Source organism: Acartia tonsa, chromosome 14, assembly GCF_053477335.1.
Source record: "Acartia tonsa isolate MP-2025a chromosome 14, ASM5347733v1, whole genome shotgun sequence".
In the NCBI taxonomy this organism is placed as follows: domain Eukaryota; kingdom Metazoa; phylum Arthropoda; class Copepoda; order Calanoida; family Acartiidae; genus Acartia; species Acartia tonsa.
The window spans coordinates 38,842,801-38,864,777 of NC_137273.1; the positions used below are offsets into that span (position 1 = coordinate 38,842,801).

At 39.5% G+C, this 21,977-nt stretch overlaps 1 protein-coding gene across 1 annotated transcript in view; it reads left to right on the forward strand.

The window, feature by feature from the left end:
- Window positions 1–21,977, forward strand: part of LOC145305461 (uncharacterized) — a 64,669-nt gene that overhangs the window by 2,226 nt on the left and 40,466 nt on the right. The window contains exons 2-5 of the mRNA XM_080147079.1: window positions 6,853–6,931; window positions 7,262–7,325; window positions 7,767–7,815; window positions 8,298–8,366. Of these exons, the coding sequence (XP_080003205.1) occupies window positions 6,910–6,931; window positions 7,262–7,325; window positions 7,767–7,815; window positions 8,298–8,366 (204 nt within the window). The 5' untranslated portion in view covers window positions 6,853–6,909. The remainder of the gene's footprint in view (window positions 1–6,852; window positions 6,932–7,261; window positions 7,326–7,766; window positions 7,816–8,297; window positions 8,367–21,977) is intronic.

Consider the following 21,977-nt stretch of genomic DNA (forward strand, 5'->3'; position numbering starts at 1 on the left):
TAAAGATTAATGATTTAACCAATGTCTAGCAGATAATTGTTATATTTTACATTATCCAATACTCACCACTAAAATTAAATTATAATAATATTCTTAATGTCTCGATTTTTGTTCAAGCACGGGGGTGGAAAAATCCTCTGAATGCCACTGTATCTGTCTATCTTACATTTAATCTATTGGCCTATTTATCTTTATCCTGTAAATCAACGTCTATTTTATAATTGTACTTGACCGACCTTGTTAAAACTAGATTTTTTTGCATATTTATTAAAGGGGGAAGTTTCTCTAGGAGTAATTATGTCTGTCCTTCGGTCAGGAATAATTTTCTCGATTTGTTCTTTTTCTCTTTCTTATTCTCATTTTTTTTTCTCTCTCTCTCTCTATATATACAGATATCTCTCTCTCTCTCTATCTATCTATCTATCTATCTCTCTTTCTCTGTCTCTCTTTCTCTCTCATTCTCTCTCTCTTTTCACTTTCTCTCTTTCTTCTCTTTTTCTTTCTTCCAGTTTTCTCTTACTCGACTCCATCTTTCTCTTTCTCAATATTTCCCTGGTTTTCTAAGCTTTGCTTCTGATGAATCAATTCGTACTTGTCTTAATCAAAGCATTACAAAGTTTTAAAAATATATAAATTTATTAGTGGATTTTATGGTTGTATTGATCTAACTTATTTTATTTATTTATAAGCTTGTCATATTTGGATATTGTTATCCTTGTTTAGATTAGTTCATGCTAAAAGATAATGGAATGGTTTTTGTCTTTACTACCAGCAATGCGAAAAATTTAGAATTTCCCTGTAAACGACATTAGAACTTGTTAACCCCCCCCCCCCCCACTGTCAGTTTTTTTTATATTTTATTTTATATATCCCATATGCAAATTTAGGTTAGGTTGGTCCTGGAAAACCCTGCATGAATGTTATACAAGTTTTAAATGAAATTAAAAGATTTTTTTTTTTTTTTAAGGGGGGTCTATGTCCCATACTCGAATAGAAATTTTATCATGTGAATTAGCTGTTTTTATATTCTCAACTTTTCCTTTAGCTGTGAATTTTAGCATTAATTTTACAGCATATTATTTACTAAGTATATTTGCGATTACTTTTATTTAATGAAATCTTCCAATTTTTAACATGTACAAAACGGCCTGCTTAAACTGTTTTTTAAGTATTTTTGAATGAGGGGTCAAAAATATACTTTGCCACATTTAGAACAAGACTGAAGGGCCCAAATTTTAATTAGGCCCCCAAGTTAGTTTTTTTGGGGATTGTAAAAATTATTTTTTATAGCAGATTGGGTAATTTTTACAACAGCGGAAGCATTTTTAATTTTAATTGCTTTTTTCTTCCTTTCTTTTCATTTGTACACTCTACTATGCCCTTGATTGGGTATAACAAATAAAAAATATTTATAAAAGTAAAATACATTGGTTTAAGAATATCGTTCAGCTATATAATCTGCATTTTTGTTAACGAAACAACCTGGACGGGTAAATAAAAGGAACTTTGGACAATTTCTTCATTGAATAATTTTATCGTCTTTTCCCTGTAAAAAATTTTGGGGGTTTAAAAAATACGAGAATTTTCGTTACGTGTATCCGCACCATTTTATATGGTTTCTGGATAAATAACTTTGTACATTTTTTCCCCCAATTTATTCTTTTTTCCTTAATGTAAAAATATAGAGAAAAAATTGGTAGAGAAAAAACGGAAACAATTAATTCATATGGTCTTATGATTAGTCATATTATTATAACTATAATTGGCCATTAAACTTTTTTTCATTATGTTAATTTTCTCTATTGAATTCATTTTTTCAGAAAAAATATTATTTGCATTTAACAGAGTACATTGTTTTTGTATGCTATGCATATAAAGTGAATTATTTAAATTCTTCCATAAGCGACAATTTAACCACAAAATAAATAATCAATCGGCTGGGGTAAAAATTACCCAATTCACTATAAAAAATGATTTTTCAAATCCCCAAAAAAACTAACTTGGGGGCCTAATTTAAATTTAGGCCCTGCAGTCTTATTCTAAATGTGGCAAAGTATATTTTTGACCCCCCATTCAAAAATACTTTAAAAACAGTTTAATTGCTTCAAGATCCATGGCAGATCTATATAGGAAATAAATGTCTATAAACGAGCTCAAGTTTTCCAAGGAATATATGATTAAAACTCATAGTGCTCCAATAATCCATAATAAACTCTCATTGCCCAGAACGATAAGACCCATTATTTTACTTTATTAAAAATAAATTCATTTTTTTCATTTCATGTTGCTATTTACCTTATATTGATGTATTTAATTTCTAATCATAAAAAAGAAAATTTAAATTTATAATATGATAAATTTAAGAAAACTATGTTTTAAAAGAATTCGATTGTGGCGACATTTTGTGTGTTCAAAAATTAAACTAAAATTGTAATCATCATCATTAACCCTTTGGTGATGGTAATGTAAAGAAAAAAATATAATTTAAAAAAATCTTTTAAAAATCATTTAAATTATTAAATATTTACTTTCTTTTAGATAATAATGCCGGGTGAGGAAAATAGATTTATTGAGAAATAGATATGCATATAGAAAACTAGCCAATAAGGAGATAATTATATCGAGCCAACTCTAGTCCATACATGTGTCAACCTTCCCCCCCCCCCTCCCAGCATCAAAATTGACAAAACCCTGTGCATGCTACTAAGTTATACATACAAAGCTAGAAGTATATTTAGAATATAGATTATTTTCTCATGACATATCACAGTTTCCTTGATAAAATAATCTGAACATATTCCATGTAATTACCATTAGAGTAAAACACTAGAAGGGGAAGAGGTTAAATTATTGTATGTCCCCATCCAAAGGACCTTGTGCCGACTCTCAATTGGGTCTTAAAATCAACCAATATTGTCGGGAATATTAACACAGCCAAGTAGCAGAAAACAGTTTACTAGTAGACGAAATAGGTCCTTGAAAAAGGGAAGCAAGTAGTTATATGTTTATATACCAATTTATATTTATGATTTAAGTATTAACTGAGCTGGATCTTTAAATCATTTCAAAGGTGCGCCAAATCGGGGTGCGCTTAATTTTAGCCAATCACAGCGCGGCATTTCGTTAAATGCTGTGCTCTCATTGGTGGAAAGTTGGCTCACCCCGATTTGGCGCACCATTGAAATGATTTAAAGATCCAGCTCTGTATTCAAGCCTTTATTTTATTCAAAGTACTGATATGTATAGGAAGTCCATATTCTATAAAAAAAAAACAGTGAACCCCCACAACCGCAGATGATTTATTTTTTCAAATTATCAAAATTGCATATAATTACTAGAGCACAAACGATCCCTTCCATTTTACTTGACTCTCACTATTAATATCTAATCTTCAGAGAGAGAGAGAGGATAATGGGCTATTTGTTTCACTAGTCCCCAAAATTTTACAATAACGATTTGTTTTTTAAGCTTAACAAGTTAAGGGACTTTAGTGAATTTTGATTGGTTGTTTCATTTAGTAGAGTGTTAAAACATTTCAAAACAAATATTAATTAAGGGTTTATTTAGGGTATCATCATGGGGAATGTGCATCAATTTATCAGCCATTGTCTTATCTCTTTAGATACCTGCCTATTCTTATTTCTTTATTTTTGAAATTGTAATTATATGTGGAATTGATAGAACACCATTGTTGAAAGCAGCCTTGACTTTATTTATCGCCCAATTTTCACGGTCAACAAAGAAAGATATTAAGATTAGGCGGAAAAAAAAGAGTGTTGATACAGTTTAGCTAAATAAAAGCATGTTAGCAATGGAAGAATTAATCATATATTTTTTCTTTGAATAGATGTCTCTATATGATTTTCAAACATTGGGCCAAATCTCAACAAGTTTCTCATCCAAATCCAAATTAAGTTACCAAATTGTTAATGTAGTTTTAAGCAGGGATCTAAAGAGATAAGACAATGGCCGATAAAAGATGTACATCCCCAATTATGATACACAATATTACATCTTCTGTAGATTACTATTAGTAGAAGAAACGTTTAGACGCTTAACTTAATGAACTAACCAACCAAAATTCAATAAAAAGTTGTTAAGCCATCGAATAAGAGAATGTTATTATAAAACTTTGGGGACTTTAAGGAACCATTTCATAAGGGCCTAAACTTCCGGCACTTTAAATTCGGGGCTGGGCTACTTTAATTATGCGGTGCGCATTCACTCCCGCACTTTAACACAATAGCAAGTCATCAGAAAGGCAAATTGTTACAATAGGAATAACTTTCCTTGTATTTTGCTGTTTTTATTTGCAGAGAGGGAGATGAGACAATAGGCTGTTTATTGCACTAGTCCCCAAAGTTTTATGATAACGTTTTAAAATTAGTTGGCTTAATAACTTTGGAGACTTTAGTGAATTGTGATTAGTTGGTGTATTAAGTTGAGTGTTCAAACGTTTGAACCTTTTATTTTACGCTACATAAGGGGTAATTTTGTGTATCACCATTGGAGATGTGTAGCAATTTATCGGCCATTGTCTTATCCCTGATTTATTTGCTATTGTGTATATTTGCAGTTTTGTTAATTTTGAAATATGCGGTAAGATAAACCCACCTTGTATTTACATTGAGTATTTAAAGTATGAAAGGATAGTTGGGATAATTTCAAGGATAGACCAACCTAAAATAATTGCAATTGTCTTCAGGAAATATATTTATATTAATTTAATATTTTTTAACACGGTGTTTTTTCATCAAGTTCCTTGTTGACTATCCCAAACCCCCTTGTTTTAAGTTGAAACAGAACTGAAAAATTAAGGGAGGGGGAGTTTTTCGTTTGTGCTTGTTTAACTTTAGGTCAGGTTATATTGGGTTCTGCGAAGCCATGCCTAGTAAGGTCACCTCAGGTATACGCCCCGCAGGGTTAGGATGACCCACAGGGGTTAGCATAGGAAAAAAATACCCCTTGTGTTTAATTTTCGACAGGCACTGATTATTCAATATAATATTCTTAGAGCCTAAATTAACATAAATAACCCATAAAAATTGTAATTATCTATGGATATTTTATCCTATTATTTATGCTAGATTTTACTATTTTCATCGGTTGTTTATCTATATATACTCATTTGTATTAATCAGCAAGTATGACAACATCCATAGAGCAAATGTGTAGAGTTAAAATTTAAAAAAAATCATTTATTTGTACATTAGATTAAGAGAATTAATAGACGGTTTTACATTGATAGGACAACTCAATCATGCCCGGAATTGCTGCCACCAAGACTGCAAACTATGATTTGTTATTCGTTTCTGCGTTTGTTCAGTCAGTCGACTAAAACTTTATACTAATGATATATATTCTACTCAGGATTAACTGTCTTTGGTCGTTATCATTCTTGCTATGTTGCTTTAAGCCTTTTTTTAAAATACATTCTTAAATTCTGAAGACCCAATTAAGCAATTAAAAAAACAAACAAAAAACGCTTTTATTATCCTTTTAAATAATCTTAAAAAATCCTCTAAAAACTGACCTTCAAGTTACCCCCAAAATTTTGTTTTATCTTTAAATCTTAAGTATTAATGCTTTATTATTAAATCTTTTTTCTTTATTTTTGCTTTTTTTTAGAAGCGAGGCTTTTTATATTTAAGGTTTGTCGTTTGTTTTTCATTTCTTTCTAAAAGCTTCTCTTAATTCAATATTTCAACTTTTTTAGTAATTTGTCTTATTCTCTCTCTCTATCTCTCTCTCTTTCTCTCTATCTCTCTCTTTCTTTTTCTGTATGTCTTTCCGTATGTTTGGCACTCCCTTTCTTCTTCACCCTATCTCCTTCACTTATTTTCTCACTTTTCCTTCTTTTTTCTCACTCTCTTCCTTTCTTTCTTACTTTCTCCCTTTCTTTCATTTCTCTCTCTCTCTCTCTCCCTCCCTCTCCTTTTCATCAACTCTTTCTCTCTCGCCATGTGTATATGTTTATCATGTGATTTTAGAGAGCTTCGCAACTTGGAGATAATTATCCTTGTAAATTTTTATAGTTATTTCTCGCATCGTATTATAAACGGCTTTCCGCGGATATAGAAAGTACAATTATGAGATTAAAACTAGTTTTTTTAGCCCTGAGGTGCCGAAGGCGCCGGCTAAAAAAAACTGGTTTTAATCTTATGATTGTACATTTCTATATTCGTAGAAAGCTGGATAAAATACGATGCTAGACATAGTTTTTTCGTATGGATGAGAACCGGTTCTTATCCACCGGATTCGAATGAATACGAGAAAATATATTATTTTCTTAATCTACATATACGTCCCCTTAGGGTTTCATTTAATGAAAATATTTAGACTTTATTTAGGTTAATAGTATTTGTTAAAAAACATATGAATATTTCCTATTTTCAGTAGCAAAGCTACTCTATAATTTGTCTTGTTGTCTATCGGTAAAGTTTTCTAGGAACGTTTATTTTTCGGCTGCAATGTAAGATATGCGGCTGATTTTTTTGTCTGATGATTCCCCATACCAATGTGCACCGATTATATATCTTACTTGATCCGTTGGTCTGTTATTTATGCTACAGGATACATAGAAAGTTTTCTGGTATCTCATATAATATATGTAAAGATTTATAAATATCTATCGTTTTCTGTTCTCTCAAATTTTATGACCACTGGACATCTGCTCTATAATTGACTCTGTCCGTTTCACCGTCCATTTATGCTTTGCTACTTATGTATGTTATCATCCTTGTTTAGTAAGGAAGCTCCTCTATAAATAAGATTTGTCTTTAGGTAGGATATATTCTTGTTTATTAACACATTAAAAAAATTTCAAGAGAGTATAATTTATTTTTATTTTAGTTATTGAATGAGATATCAGTGAAAATCTAAAGAATCGAGACTCTCTAATCCGTCAAAATGCTCAAAAGTGCCATAATTCGTAAGTACATTTTAATTTTTTTTATCATTTCTAAAAACCCAATCGAACGTTTCTATTTAATGTTTTGGTGCTTTACCTCAAAGCGCTATCGAGCACAACCCCCCTTTTATGTTTGAAATAATATGAAGTAATTATTCCCCCTGTGCCTAACCCATGCGGGGGGAGGGAGTTTACTTGATGTACCCTAACCCAAAATAATCTAACCTAACCTGACATAAAGTAATAAACAAAGAAATAAAAAAATACACTCCTTATTTTATCATAAGGAGGGGGTGTTTTGTGCATAAAGAGTTATTTGAGGGAAACCTCTATAATATAATCTTGTTTCAGTACTTGCAGCTTTCAAATCTTGTGAATCAGGATTCTTTGAACAAGTAAAGGCTCCGGATTTAAGGTAAATACCTGTATTTTGTGTGGGTGTAAGAGTTGGAGGGTGAGACGAATTTCAAAGATTAAAGGCTTTATATTTAGAGTTAATATTACCGATAGACGTAAGACCTAGAGAACCTCTATATATATAATAGTATCAAAATACATGCAATTTTCCTCAAAAATTACATAGAGCAGTCTTATTATAAACAAAGGATGATAACATCCATAAAAGCGAAGCTCTAAAATAAGATAGAAGAACAAACAAACAACAACAGACTTTCTGTTGACGATTAAAGAGTTGCTATGCTTTTTTATTTGTACCTAACTGTTACAGGAATAATTTCAGATGTTCGTTCTGACGTACAGACGGTCTTAAAGAAGGACATATCCTAATTATAGAAAAGCTTATCTTTGAAAACTAAAACCTGTGGTTAATATTGTTTTAAAACCTTTAATCATTTAGAAGTGAAAGACCATCATGGAGTTTCCCTTCTGGCGAAGAGAACACACAGGTATTGTTATTAAATCATACTTCAATGAGGCAGGGCAGGGTAAATTGATGATAAAATAAAACCTTCCCCAATATCATATTTTTTTTATTGGGTTTTGATATGTTACAGATAATTATGCTCAATAATGATAGGAATGTTGACAAGAAGTTTCATCTGTCTATCATGAATAGAAACCGCGAAAATTACGATTCTTCCAAAACGTGTCTTACGAACAGAAAAAGAGGCGGACGGACATTTCTAAATATAGAGTAGCTTCGATTGTAAAAAGCTAATACTCTTCAAAGAATTCTTAGAGAAAGAGTTTAAAAATCTTTTATGAAAACTGGCTTTAACTTGTATAATTTTGATTTTAATATTCGTGGGAAATTGTCTGAAATACGATGCTATACATGATTTTTTATTGTGGCTGAGAACCAGTTCCCATCCAGCTATATTTTGTACCGTATATATTTTCTACTGTATAACAGATTATTGTTGTTCAGATAAAGCGAGAAGCTAAAAGCTTACTGCTGGATCAAATCACGGATGAATCACAAACCTCTCAAAGACGGGTAAGCATTCCATATAATCAGAGAAAGATAGAAGAAAATGGACTGAAAATGATTTTACTAATAGTAGCATAGGCATGTATATTCAGATAACTAGTTACCCCCCTTTTTTAAGGACCTTTTTCGTCTGGTAGCAAATTGTTTTCTTTTACTTGGCTGTGTTAATATTCCCGACACTATTGGTTTATTTACTAAGACACAATTGAGAATGTCCTTGGGATGGGGACTTACAGCTATTTTACCTCTTCTCCCTATAGTGTTTTACTCTAATATTCTACCCCTCAAACTATATGAACTCGTTCTACTGTGGTATCCGCCGAGGATAAATGGCAGACACCGGAGTTCAATTAGATTACGGCAGTGTGACAGACGTGGACACCTTACTACAGAGAAGCTACGCTTCTCTAGCATTCACTAGATAATAATCAACATCTATTTCAGTTGTCACTTTATTGAAGGTTTAAAGGATACTAAAGCTATATACAACAAACAATAACTACATGGATAGGAATAAATAATCATAACATAAAAGCATTATAATACATATACAAGAGTCAGTTTGGGCAATAATGATCCCCCATCCCTGGAAAGGGTGGGGGGAATTAAGAATACAGTTAACCATAATAAAACATGACAGATTCAATCATTAATTCTAGGCATAGGGAGGGGGTCGTCAGACCCCTTCCCCAGGACTCGGGGGAGGGCCATTGACCCTCCACCGAACCCCGGTCAGGGGTGCCATATGCATGGCTCACGGTTGCCGAATACCACAACTCTCCCCTCGGAAGGCTGGGAGAGGATTCCCTACCAGACTTCCGACAGTGGTTGAGGCCTTCGGTCCGCTTCCTTAGGGCTAATATATATGTACAAGCAATAATGATTCAATGGAATCCTAGTGGTGAGCGTTTCTCAGGGTTGGTGGGCTCCCAACGTGGGGTAAAATGCAGAGGCTGACTTTGGTTGGACACGTTGTTCAACGCCGGCAGGGGTCAGGTTGGCAGGTGGCACAGCTGCTGCTGGGACAGTTAGCAGTGGGGCATGCTGGTTGTTGTTGGCCGCGGCTGGGGCACTGGCGGCCAAGTTGACCGTCTGGGCAGCGGCCTGCCCTCCCGTGGGGCCGCGGGGTCGGCCAGAGGGCGGTCCTGGCCTACCTGGGCGGTCATGCCCGCTATCGGTGGATTGCATGGACACCATTTCCTCGGCTGCTTCCCGGCCGATGGGTATGGCATCCCAGTCTACTGAAAAGTCCCGGGACTTGGCATGGGTGAGCCTGGCTCTAGCCAGGGCCTTCCTATACAAAGCTGGATGGTACAGGAACACTTGTGACACCGCATTCCAGGCCGCTCGGACGCCTCCCTGTGCTGCTGCCAGGGAAATGATGGTTAGGTCCCCCAGCAGTTTGAGGATCAACAACAGCAGACACAATATGGCTGCGCCATCTCCCCACTCGTGAATAGCTTGTCTGAATCCAGCCCAGACATCCAGGGCGGCCTCTCCTTCCTCCGCCAGTCGGTCGATGTTGTAGGACACTATCCCATGGTCGCCTGTGGCCGAACAGCTGCCCTGCTGAACGCATGACCCATAGGACAGGCCGGTCAGCATGGCGCTCTTATATGCTGGGAACGCCAGCAGCTGCTGCCAGTCGTCCAACTCGGCCTGCGAATACAAACCCCCTGAACTGAAGTCATCCAAGGGTTCTGTCAACAGCTGCCTGGGCGTATCCAGCGGGGGTGGCCTCTTCTTAGGAGCGGGGGTTAACTCTATCCAGCCTTCCTCCGCGTGCACAGTCAGGGGGTAGGTGGAGGAGCAGGGAATCTTGGTGGCGTGGCCGCTGTACACTCATGTCACGGCGTCTACAAACCCTGTGGGCTCCACTGGCACTTTGTCCCAACACTCCTTGTGTTCACGGACAACATATTTATTGCGTTGGCAGGTCAGCTGGAGCAGGACATCTCCCCTCAGCACCGAGAACGTGCTCCCCTGGACGCGCACCGGGTGGGCCGGGTCTAGTTGCTGGAGCTTCCAGCAGTTGGCCGCCACTTCTTCTGCTGCTGTGCTTTTCATGCGGCTCTCCAGAGTAAATCCAATATAACCTGCATGTATCTGGGCCTGCAGGGGAACATCCACATCCCTGGCCGATACTCTGGGTAGCGCTGCCGCGGCGGGGTCAGCTGCCACAAACAATGCTGGGTGGTTGGTGGCATGGGCCTCAAAGTTGCAGTTCACTATTGAGGTGGGGTTGGTCATGTTGATGAAAAACTGGGCCTGATGGTCAACCAGGAACGCATCCATCACTAGGCTGGGCTGGAGGCTGCGAATCAGCCTCAAGGGGCAATCTCTCCCCAGGTGATCCCACACGTAGGTGGCTTCCCCAGTGATGCAGGACAGCTCTGAATGGGGACACTCCAAGGTCAGGTGGTCAGATTGGGACTCCACCCGTCCATCCTCTACTACATAGGTCTCTTCCTTAACCAGCAGCCATCGCTCCTGGAGCACTAATTCATTGCGGTACAGCTGGCCCTCGAAGTGGACGTCCTCCCCCTCACAACCCACCCCCTCGGGGCTGTTGACGAGGGCGCCCACCATATCGAGGGTGAAGAACAGGGGATGGTTCAGTTGGAACGTCAGTGGCTGGGTCTTGCCTGGCAGCGTGTAGACACGGTTCCTGGCCAGGTCTCGGCACGTTTCTGGATCTATCTTGGTTGGCCTCATGAGGGTGGGGACCGAGGTCACCTTGAGGTGACCCCATACCCCACACCTGAATGTCCACTGGGACACAGTGAGCTGGCAACTGTATCCTGTTGTTTCCCTCACCTTGACTTGCTGCAGGACGTGTACTTCATGGCCCAGGGGCACCTCCTGGTGTAAGGGTTCCGTGTTACACATCTTCTCCTTATTGTAGGCTGTGACGTGGGTGGGGTTGGCGCAGTCCCATCCCACCAGGACGTAGCTGGTTGTAGGCCACACGGCTGCCAGCAGGAGGCCCCACAGGACCATCCACCAGTGAGAGAAGCTTCCAAGCAGCCATCTACCTCGCACACGCGGCTGGGGATCTTCGGCTCGGGTCACGGCTGCTTCTTGGGGCTGGACACGGCTGGGCTGCTCCTGGCTAGATACAAGTTTCCATTGAGCGTTATCTTTGTGTGGCCGGGGCACCCCGATACCCTCCCCAATGACAGACTGGCAGGCGACTGGCACCTGCCTGGGTGTCGGCTCCCCTAGCCCCAAGTGGTCCCTTCCCTGGTCCAAGACATGCCCAGTGGCATGGGGCTGAAGTGCATGTGGCACAGGCTCGCCCTTACTCATGTCCCTCCCCTGCCCTAGGAACTCAGGTGCATGAGGCACAGGCAAGTCCTTATTTTCCCAAATTTCAACCTCCCCAGCCTCTGGTGCAGGGGGCACAGGCAAGGCTGGGGTTTTACAATGGCTTGGATACAACACATTTATCAAATTTAACTTATCCTGGCTCGACTGGGGCTGCTGGGTAGTTGGATTCCTTCGGCTGGCAGGGGGCTCTGGATGGTACATAGTTGGGCTCTCCCTGCAGGTTGGTGGCGCTGGCTGGCTGGGGGTGACGGGTGTCACCCCTTCCTCTGGGACTGCTGGCTCGTTCCAGGATCCAGGTCTCTCGGTGGCGGCGACGGTTGTCGCCCCAGGCACCAGGTTGGAGGCTGGCTCGTTCCAGGATCCAGGTATCTCGGTGGCGGCGACGGGTGTCGCCCCAGGCGTCAGGTGGGAGGCGCTGGATAGCACCCCCCAGTCATCACAGGTGGCGGCGCTGGGTGGCGCCCCATACATCAATGTTGATGCGCTGGCTAGCGCCTCCTGCCTCTCTCGTTCAGCGGCCGCCAGGGCCTCCCCGTACATCGTCTCAGTGACGCTGGGTAGCGTCCCTCCACTCTTGCTGGGCAGGCTCGGCCGAGCAGGCTCCATCATGTTGAGGCTAAAAGGCTGGGGCCTCAGGACCTCTGGCTCGGCGATGTTGTAGGGTTGCACCAGCTCCGGCCCCAGGTGGTTGAGACTGAAGCCCAGGCCAACCCGGTTGGGTTCAGCCGCGCCGCCCAGTACGTTGATCCTAGCTGGAATGGTCCCAAACTGCGGCATCCCGTCGGCTCGGTCCGCGGCTTTGGGGGCGGCTGCTTGCTGCGGTGGTGCTGGGGGCGCGCTCCCTTCCATGTGGGCCACTCTGCTGGGCTTCCCTGGAGGGGCACCCTTGTCGGCGGTGCGCCTGCGGCTGGCTACCTGGGCCCAGTCAGCTCTGCACTCGGCCGCCGTGTGACCGTTGTAGTGGCAATGCTCGCACTTGGCAGAACGGTCAAGGCGTGGCTGGGTGCGTCTCTCCTCTAGGCTAACTTCCATCGGTGTCGGGCAGTCTCGAGCTCTGTGGCCTCTCCCCTGGCAGCGGAAGCAGCGACCTGGAACCTTGTCATCTGGAGCGACCCTCCCCATCTGGTGGAGACCCGGAGCCAAGGCGCCAATCTCCATTGGCTCCGACTTGTCATATTGGGGCAACTGGATGCAGGCAGATCCAGTCAGCCCGTCGGTCGAGTCCACTAAGCACACACCTTCCTTCAGTTGCTTAGTAATCATGGTGACGGTAAACATGGCCTTACGAGTGTACTCAGGTACACTCGTAATTTCATGGCCCATCATGATGCGTTTTACATTGGCGTTACGAATTCCACGATTTAATTCGTCCACCAACAACTCGAGATCCTCATGGCTGTAGGCGTCCCTATACAAGGCACACTTAGTGGAAATGTACGCTTGTATAGGTTCTGTCGAGTGTTGCTTGTAATCCCTAAACGCTTGTTTAAGCGTTTGGGATTCAAAAGCAGGACGAAATAGCATTTCACACTCGGCCTTGACCTGTTCGTAGGTCAAGGCTTGGCCTGCCTCGCCAAACAGATGGGACGCCATTTCCGCCGCTTGCCCTACCAGTGATAGTAAAAGGGCGTTGCGGCGGTTGAGGGAGTCATGGGGTGGCACGCGGTAAGCCGCCCATGACATCTCGAGTCTGCGGATATGTGAACTCCAGGATTGCTTGGGCGGTCCTCTAAACTCTGGCAGGTTACTCAGCATCAGCTTGCGGTACTCGGCTGGAGCCGGCTGAGGGTCATCCTGGAGCCATCCTGGGGCTTGGTCACCTCCTGGCGCTTGCGGCTGTTCCATCGGGACAACGGTTCAACGGCGGGACGCAAAATTATAAAGTAAATAGAATAAATGGTTTGTCACTAGAGGCTTTCTAGCCTAACAGCCAACACTGTTTTTATCACTAGGTTGGTAGCTTAGTTACAAAAATATAGCTTAGCTGTGTTTATCACTAGTTGGATTCTGAGGTGGTAGAGTAGGCTGGTAGGGGTAGATAGATGTTGAGGGTCTGAACTGCTGTCAAGAACTGATTTGGTTTTCCTCTATCACACTATAGCTAGTGGGAGGGAGCTTAGAATTCTTTATTTGTTTTCTAAAAATATCCCTGTTATATGCTATGGAGTAGCTCCGCTCCGGTGTGTGTGTGTGTGTGTGAAATCTCCGTCCTTGCAACGCGCTTACGCACCGTCAAATCCGCGCACACGGGTAAAACGCGCACTTATCCCTCAACTCGCTCTCTCATTGGTCCGCTTGTCCGTTGAATTTTATGATATTGCCGCACTCCGTTGCGCTGTCCGTAAATGGCGCTCTGTGTTCCCGGTCACTCGCTCCACACCGTCGACGGACTTGGGTTAGTGTGGGTAGGAGGGGGGAAGCGCGTGAGGGGACGGGGGGTAAATCCGTCCGTTCCCCCTGTGAGGAAGGGGGGAGTGCTGTGGGTTTGAAATAACTGTGTGATGAAGTAATGGTGCCTTTTCTCCTTAATCCTAGGCTTATCTATTATATCACCTTGATTGCATTTCCTTCAGTGGAGAGTGGGCTCCTCCCTTTCCTCTGGAATAAGGGGTGTATTGTTGTTGTGCTGTAGGCTTGAGGTGATTGGATTGTATATCAGGGGCTTTGTTATATTACATTTAGCTTCTATTTGTGTCCTTATCACAATTACATAACAGATTTGTTTGCCAATCTTTGCTCATAAATCTATTGTTTAGCCATCACACCAGGGTGGTAATCCCTGCAAATGTGATATAATATCTGTTTTTCTAGATGGGCGGCTGCGTTGTAGCCTCTCAGGATACTTGGAGTTGACGTAGTTTTCTCTGTTTTGGTGCACTACACTCGTATGTTGGCTCGCAGCTCGCAGCTATGTGGCATGTTTCAGCCTATCGGCGGCAGGGAATGTCCCGTCCTGCTAGCGCCGCTGATCCAAATCCGGCTGATGGCGGCAGGGAATGTCCCGTCCTGCTAGCGCCACTGGTTCGGATCCTGCTATCTCTTGCAGTAAAGTTGGCCTATTTTCAGCCGTTTACACTTATTTGGCTTGTTTCAGCCGGTCCGCAGGCCTGTTTCAGCCCTTTGAGCGCTCAATTCTCCGTTAGATGTCGGCGCTTCTCGCGGTTCTTCGTCAGGTTTCGCTGTCTCGCTTCCACAACTGCCGGATGCAGAGTTAGACTTTGCTGTCCAGGGTGGGTAATTCCGGTTGCTTGTGTCAGTTTTGCCAGTTTCACTGCTGGGAGTACCTTGGCCTCAGATGCGCGTCTGCTCTACACTTGTGGTTTGCCGTAATCTCACACAGCTGTCACCAAAAGTTGTGGTATCCGCCGAGGATAAATGGCAGACACCGGAGTTCAATTAGATTACGGCAGTGTGACAGACGTGGACACCTTACTATGATATGATATGATATTTAATCCTGTGCAACTGCGCGCCTCTTGCACGGCAGCTTGCAGGCCTACATGACCATTTGCACCAACATACATTACATTAATGGCCTTAATAATAACCTTATTAATTACAAAATTTTAAGCTAGGGGCGCTAACTCGCTGCTGGTGCCAGTACAGCGAGTTAGCAACAAATATGTTTATTAAAAATTATAATAATAAATCAATGTAGGCTGCAGCTGCTGGACAGTTACACTTGACCCATTCTTTCTGGTTCCTCCTTAGCCAAAAACTGGTCGGCTCTTAGAGGTCCTGCGGGCGTGCAGGACCCTTCTGGGGTTCCAATGGGGGCTTGGCTGTCCATGGGTATGGCCGCTGTTCGGCGGCGGGGTGTGTGTGTGTGTGTGTACTTCAACTTCGTTTCGCTATCAGTCGGGGGGTGTGTAAGCCGTCAAAATGCCTCCGGTTGCGTCAGGGTGCGTCAGGTTGTTTCAGGTGGTTCAGGTACGTCAGTGTGCTATTTACCCTGCTCTCCCAACCTCAATGTTCAGGTGACTAAAAATACAATAGTTAACTTGTCCCATAGGGGACAAGGAGAGAATTTTTTTAGATATCTTTGAGGCAGTCCTAACAGATGTGAGGATATCATTAATTTTGAACTGTGTAGAGCTTAGTTGAGAAAAAAGTTAATATACTGAAGTTAAGATAAAATAAAATAGAAATTAAAAAAAAAGTAAAGTATATTTATATATTAGCGTACGAAAAAATAATAATTGCGTAGGTTTAGATACGCAATTTATTGCGTACATATATACGCTGTGTAGAGTACGCAGAAAGTGAGAGTGAATGAACAGAAAATGGAAGTGGGTTATTTATGGAGTGTGTTTGGTCTTTATTAAGACTACAATGATAAAATAAAGATAAAACTAGGAATGTAAAATAAAAATAAGTCTTTTCATGTAAAATAAACAAAAATCTCCTTAAAGAAAGAGAGATATTTTGCAAGTTTACATAAAACATATATAGAGGGGGGGGGGGATTAAAGGGGTCTGTGGAGTAGGGTAAAAAATAAATGTATGGATATTTTTGACTTACAACTTGGGGATTATATTGCTCGCAAGTTATGTTCTACATGGATTGTCTGCAGTATTCCGAATTACACCTAAATTACAGAAAATATTCATTAGTTAAAATAAATTAAGAAAAGAGGGTAATTTATTCAATATTGTTTAACAAATGATTAAATAGTTTTTTATGGAATATTTTTTCATTTTGAATGTTTTTTATGTTTGCTGGTAATTCATTAAAGATACGTGGGAAGCGGAAAAGTGGAGTGTTCATAATAAATGAATTTGAATTTGTTCTTGTAGCAAAATTGTTATTATTACGTGTGGGGTATCCATGTATATCATAATTAAATTGCCAGCAATCATCAAATATACGAGGTGTTAAGTTATTTTTAAATTTATGCATAAATTTGCATATGTTGAATTTCATTAGTTCACTATAAGGAAGAATTTGATATTGTTTAAATAAGGGTTTAGTATGTTCCCTGTTATTTTTCGATTTAGCTATTATTCTAATGCAATTTTTTTGAATTATTTTTATGGGATGGAGGGTTTCTTTATTAACACCAGTGAAAAGAATGATGCTATAATCCATGAGGGATTTGCAGTAAGCATTGTATAAAATCTTTAAATGCCTACGATCAAGAATATTTTTCATTATTCTTAATGAAAAACAAGCGCGCTGCAATCTTTGGTGAAGGTTGTCAAAGTGGAAACGATAGGACATTTTTTCATCAAGCTCTACTCCAAGGTGACGAGCATGTTTATCGTTCTTGTTTTGATTGTCATTACTTACAAGAGAAAGTTTTGTTATTTTATTTGGGTCATTTTGATTAAAATCATTGGTGTTTATATAGACAGGAAAAGAAAATTTTAATTGCAATTCATCAGGAGAGAAATTTTGTCGTGGTGTGGTGAAGATTAATATTTTAGTCTTTTTTGCATTTATAATAAGGCGATTTGCTGAGTACCACTGGACAATGTGAGGTAAGGTTGTTTGTAGTCCATCAATAAGTTCTGTCAGGTTCTCACGAGCAAGAAAAGTCAAAGAGTCATCTGCAAATAGATTGAAAATAGCATTTGCAATGGCATTTTCAATATCATTTACAAAGATTAAAAATAATAACGGACCAAGAACTGATCCCTGGAGGATTCCTAAGACAATATCACGTAATGAACTTATTTTTCCTTTAAAGTAAATGTACTGTTTTCTGCCATTAAAGTAGCTTTTTATTAGCTCTAAAACTTGTCCCCTAATTCCATAGTGGCTTAATTTGCTAAACAAAATATTTCGGTCAATAGTGTCAAAACACTTTTTTATATCTATTAACACAGCACCACAGACCTTGCTCTCTGCTTGAGTGTTGGCAATGAGGTTACTCAAGTTCAGTAGGTTGTGTACTGTGCTAATAGATTTCCTAAAGCCAAATTGTCTGTCAGAAAAGAAGTTTCTCTCTTCTAAAAAATTATGAATATGTTTATAAAGTATTTTTTCTAGAGGCTTACTAAAATTATCTATAAGGCTTAGACAGCGATAATCTTCTGCAGCTGATATATCCCCCCCTTTAAATAAAGTAATACATTTGCTAATTTTCATCCCTTCTGGAAAGGTACCAGAACTTATTGCAAGATTATAAATTGCGTTAAGGGGTACAGATAGGGGCGCAGCACAATTAATAATTGTTTTCATTGCAATGCCATTAGAATCTGTAGAAGTTTTTGGAAAGCAGCTAGTAATTGTATTAAATGTTGAAAGTTCATCTAATGGGGGGATGTAAATTGTATCATTTATTCTATTTGGTAAATAATTCATAAAACTTTGATTTGTTATTGGAATTTGATCAAGTAAGCTAGTACCTAATGAAGTAAAGAAAAAATTGAAATGATTTGCTATTTCAGTGGGATCTGTAATTTTAATGTTATTTACAATTAAATGATCAGTGCATTCATTAGATTTTTCAATGTGCATGGCTTCTCTGAGGACTTGCCAGATTTTGCGGCTGTCAGTACCAGCTTTTATAATAGAAGATTGAAAATAATTTGTTTTGGCTCTTGCAAAACTACGCCTTAATTCATTTCTATATTTTTTGTACTTGTTTATGTTTTCATCTGATTTGTCTTTATGTTGTTTACTGTAAAGCATATGCTTAAAATTTCTACAGTTAAGTAAGTGGTTATTTGCATATTTTTGTTGGGGGGTGATTTTATGGTTTGATTTGAATGTTTTTTTAGGACAGTAAACATCATAATGACTCATAAATATTTGAATAAATGAATTATATGCAACATTTACATCAACTGCTTGAATTACTTCATTCCAATTTTGATTTTGAAGAGCTTCATTTAAGTTAAGTAAATTTTCTTCATGTGTTAGACGACGTTCATAATTATCAGATTTGTTATCAGTTTTTTTTAATTTGATATCAAAGGAATTACAGACAATGTAGTGATCAGAATTATCACTGACAATGATTAATGATTTTTCATGATTGGGTACAAAATTTTTCATAAAAAAGACGTCAATTAGAGAGTAGGAATGGGGGGTTATGCGTGTAGCACGCAAGGTGGTATTTAAGAATCCGTTATACGTCATTAAATCGACTAACCGTGTGGCATGACTTGTAGAGTAGGTTTCGAAAATATTCAAATTTAAATCACCACAAACAAAGGTGGGTGCATTAATCTCGCTAAGTTGGTTCATTAGTTCAGAGAAAATTTCAAAAAATAATTCTAATTGATCAGGGCTACTATGGGGCGGACGATAACAATTAATAATGAAAAATTTGAAATTATTTTGGCTAACTTTAAGACATATGCTCTCATGAATACCTTCACGATAATAATTTGGATAAATTTCTTCAAATTTAAAGTTGTTATTTATGTAAAAACCGACGCCTCCGCCTCTAGCAGTGGTTCGGTTTCTACCAATCCAGTTATAATCATTTAATTTTAAATGGTCAAGGTTAATTTTTTCTGTTATCCAAGTTTCTTGTAAGGCTAGAATACTTGGAAAGACGTTATTTTTGTTTAAGTTATACAAAAAACAGGATAGGTCAGTAAATTTTGCAAATAAAGATTGAGTATTTAATGAAAAGATGCTAAGCTTGTTATCATTGCTACTAAGCTCTTGAGCAGCATTTAGCTCAGAAACAAAATTGCTTTTAATATTCATTTCTGCGCTATATTCTGCCCAATCACCATACAAAATTGAATCCAGACAATAATTTGGATTGCTCTCAAAGATATCAATGTCTACCTGGTTAGTCATAGAGAACAAGAGGGGGAGGGTCACAGGGGGGCATAGCAACACTATCAGAACCATCGGCACCATAGACACCTTCAGCAAAACCATCAGCACCATTAGCATAATCAGACAAACACATCCCGAAATTAAGTTCAACTAGGTCTGGTACAACACACACACAAACTACAAAAAAAGAACATATAAATATTGGGAGATAAATATCAGAAAACGAGCATAAAGATATTGTGTGACACATATAGAGGTTACTAGGGTATAGTTATTAGGGTGGCTCAAACCCTTACCAATGACGTAAACTGTTATTTTTATTAAAAGATAGTAAGGTACATTAGGGTTAAAATGATAAAATGCATTAAATGCATAGAGACATAAAAATTAAACAAACAAAGGGCCGTTGGGGCTAATAAATTGTTATTTTAAATAATACAATAATGAGTAGTGTAGTAGAGACAATCTAATGGGTTAATTGCTCAAGTGCCAAATGGCGCCACTTGTATAACTATGTGCGCGAGCGCATAATTATAGCAAGGTGGTTGCTTGCATTATTTTATATACAATATATAATAGGATAAGCCAATGTGGCACTGCCATTATAAACCCTATTTGTGGATTTATAAGGTCAGTTATTTATTTATGCATAAAAAGCAAACATAAATAAATAAGAAATCACATGTTTATTTATATCAAATTAGGTGGGTATGATGGCAAATACGTGGACTGGATACAACGTGTTATTTAATATTAAACAATCATGTTTACTGTTTTAGATATTTAGATTTTATTTGTTGGAGATAACCAATAATAAATAATAAAATAGAAATGAAGAGGAAGTGCTCAAGTCTTATTAGTCTTGGCTTTGTTTTTAGCTCCCCTAGATGGTTGGTCCCTCTGTGCCTGGCTGGAACTGCTGGCAGTCTGGTTGTTATTGGCCGCTGGTGTGTTTGTATTTGTCTGAGATGCAGTAAGGTGGGGGAAAGCCATTGCAGAATCGAGATCAGGTTGTTGTGATGCATTGTTAGACTTCTGTTTTTCAGCTTCAGTGGTGCGGTCCTGGTGTTTGGGTTGGACAGCTGCATGCAGTTGTTTGAGATCTAGTTTCAAATCACTGAAAAAAGCTGAGAGATCAGTTTTTGCATCTTTTTTCAATTGGATGGATAGACGAAGGAGGTCTGATTCGTTTGCAAGGGCTTCAGGGACCATGTCATGGAGGGGGGGTAGAGGTTGGACCATACTATAAAGATCACACCCAAAGGGGTTAAGTACCCGGTACCACTTTTTTTCTCCTTTTGGTTTAAAGGCTACTGTCAGTCCAGCGATTTTGCAATTATCAACGAGACCAGTCCCATACAGGTAGGACATGACTTGTCTATTAAGCTGAGAGAGGTCATGGCTGGCCTTAAGTTTAAAAGCTTTGTTGTAGGGTGTGGCACCTGGGACGATATTTCTGGTGTTTGTGCAGCTTTTAATATGGGCGTTGATAGTTGCTTTCTTGTTCACCATGAAGGCATACAATGCCCTGCGAGAAAAAAACCGGTAGATGAATTGGGGGGGGCCTCGGTTCTTTGGTAATGGGTGGGAGTATTCAACATTATAATCAAAAGAAGTGTTGAAATTTTCAATAAAGCCAGATCTAATTGCGTCAATAAGAGATGGTTTTATGATCTGATTATAGACATACTCATCAGTAATTCTATTGGTGGGTATTCTAGGGTCTTGAAAGCATTGGATTCTGACCGACCATAACCGGTTTCTTTGTTCATGCATTGAAAGTTGGGACAGTATGAATTGTGTAAGATGCACTTGCTTTGACTCACGGATTTTAAAGGAGTCAATGGCTAGGTCAATTTTTTCGTTTAATAAACTATATCTTCTCTAGCATTCACTAGATAATAATCAACATCTATTTCAGTTGTCACTTTATTGAAGGTTTAAAGGATACTAAAGCTATATACAACAAACAATAACTACATGGATAGGAATAAATAATCATAACATAAAAGCATTATAATACATATACAAGAGTCAGTTTGGGCAATAATGATCCCCCATCCCTGGAAAGGGTGGGGGGAATTAAGAATACAGTTAACCATAATAAAACATGACAGATTCAATCATTAATTCTAGGCATAGGGAGGGGGTCGTCAGACCCCTTCCCCAGGACTCGGGGGAGGGCCATTGACCCTCCACCGAACCCCGGTCAGGGGTGCCATATGCATGGCTCACGGTTGCCGAATACCACACTACCATTGTTTTTTTGAAATTGCAGATGTAAATTCATTGTAGAAGGATGATAAAATATAAAAAATATAAAAAGTAGTCTTCAAACTTTTCCCAAAATAATTTCAATTTTTCATTGAACGAATATTATTACAATTTATAGAACTATCCCCGTACTTAGACAATGGTTAAATTGAGCCGCCCTCTACCCCAATTATGATGAACAAAATTTCTACATTATTAGATACAACACACTTTTCCTCAACAGTTTAGCGGATTTAAAACCAACACGCAACAAGCGGTCAATGGATCCTA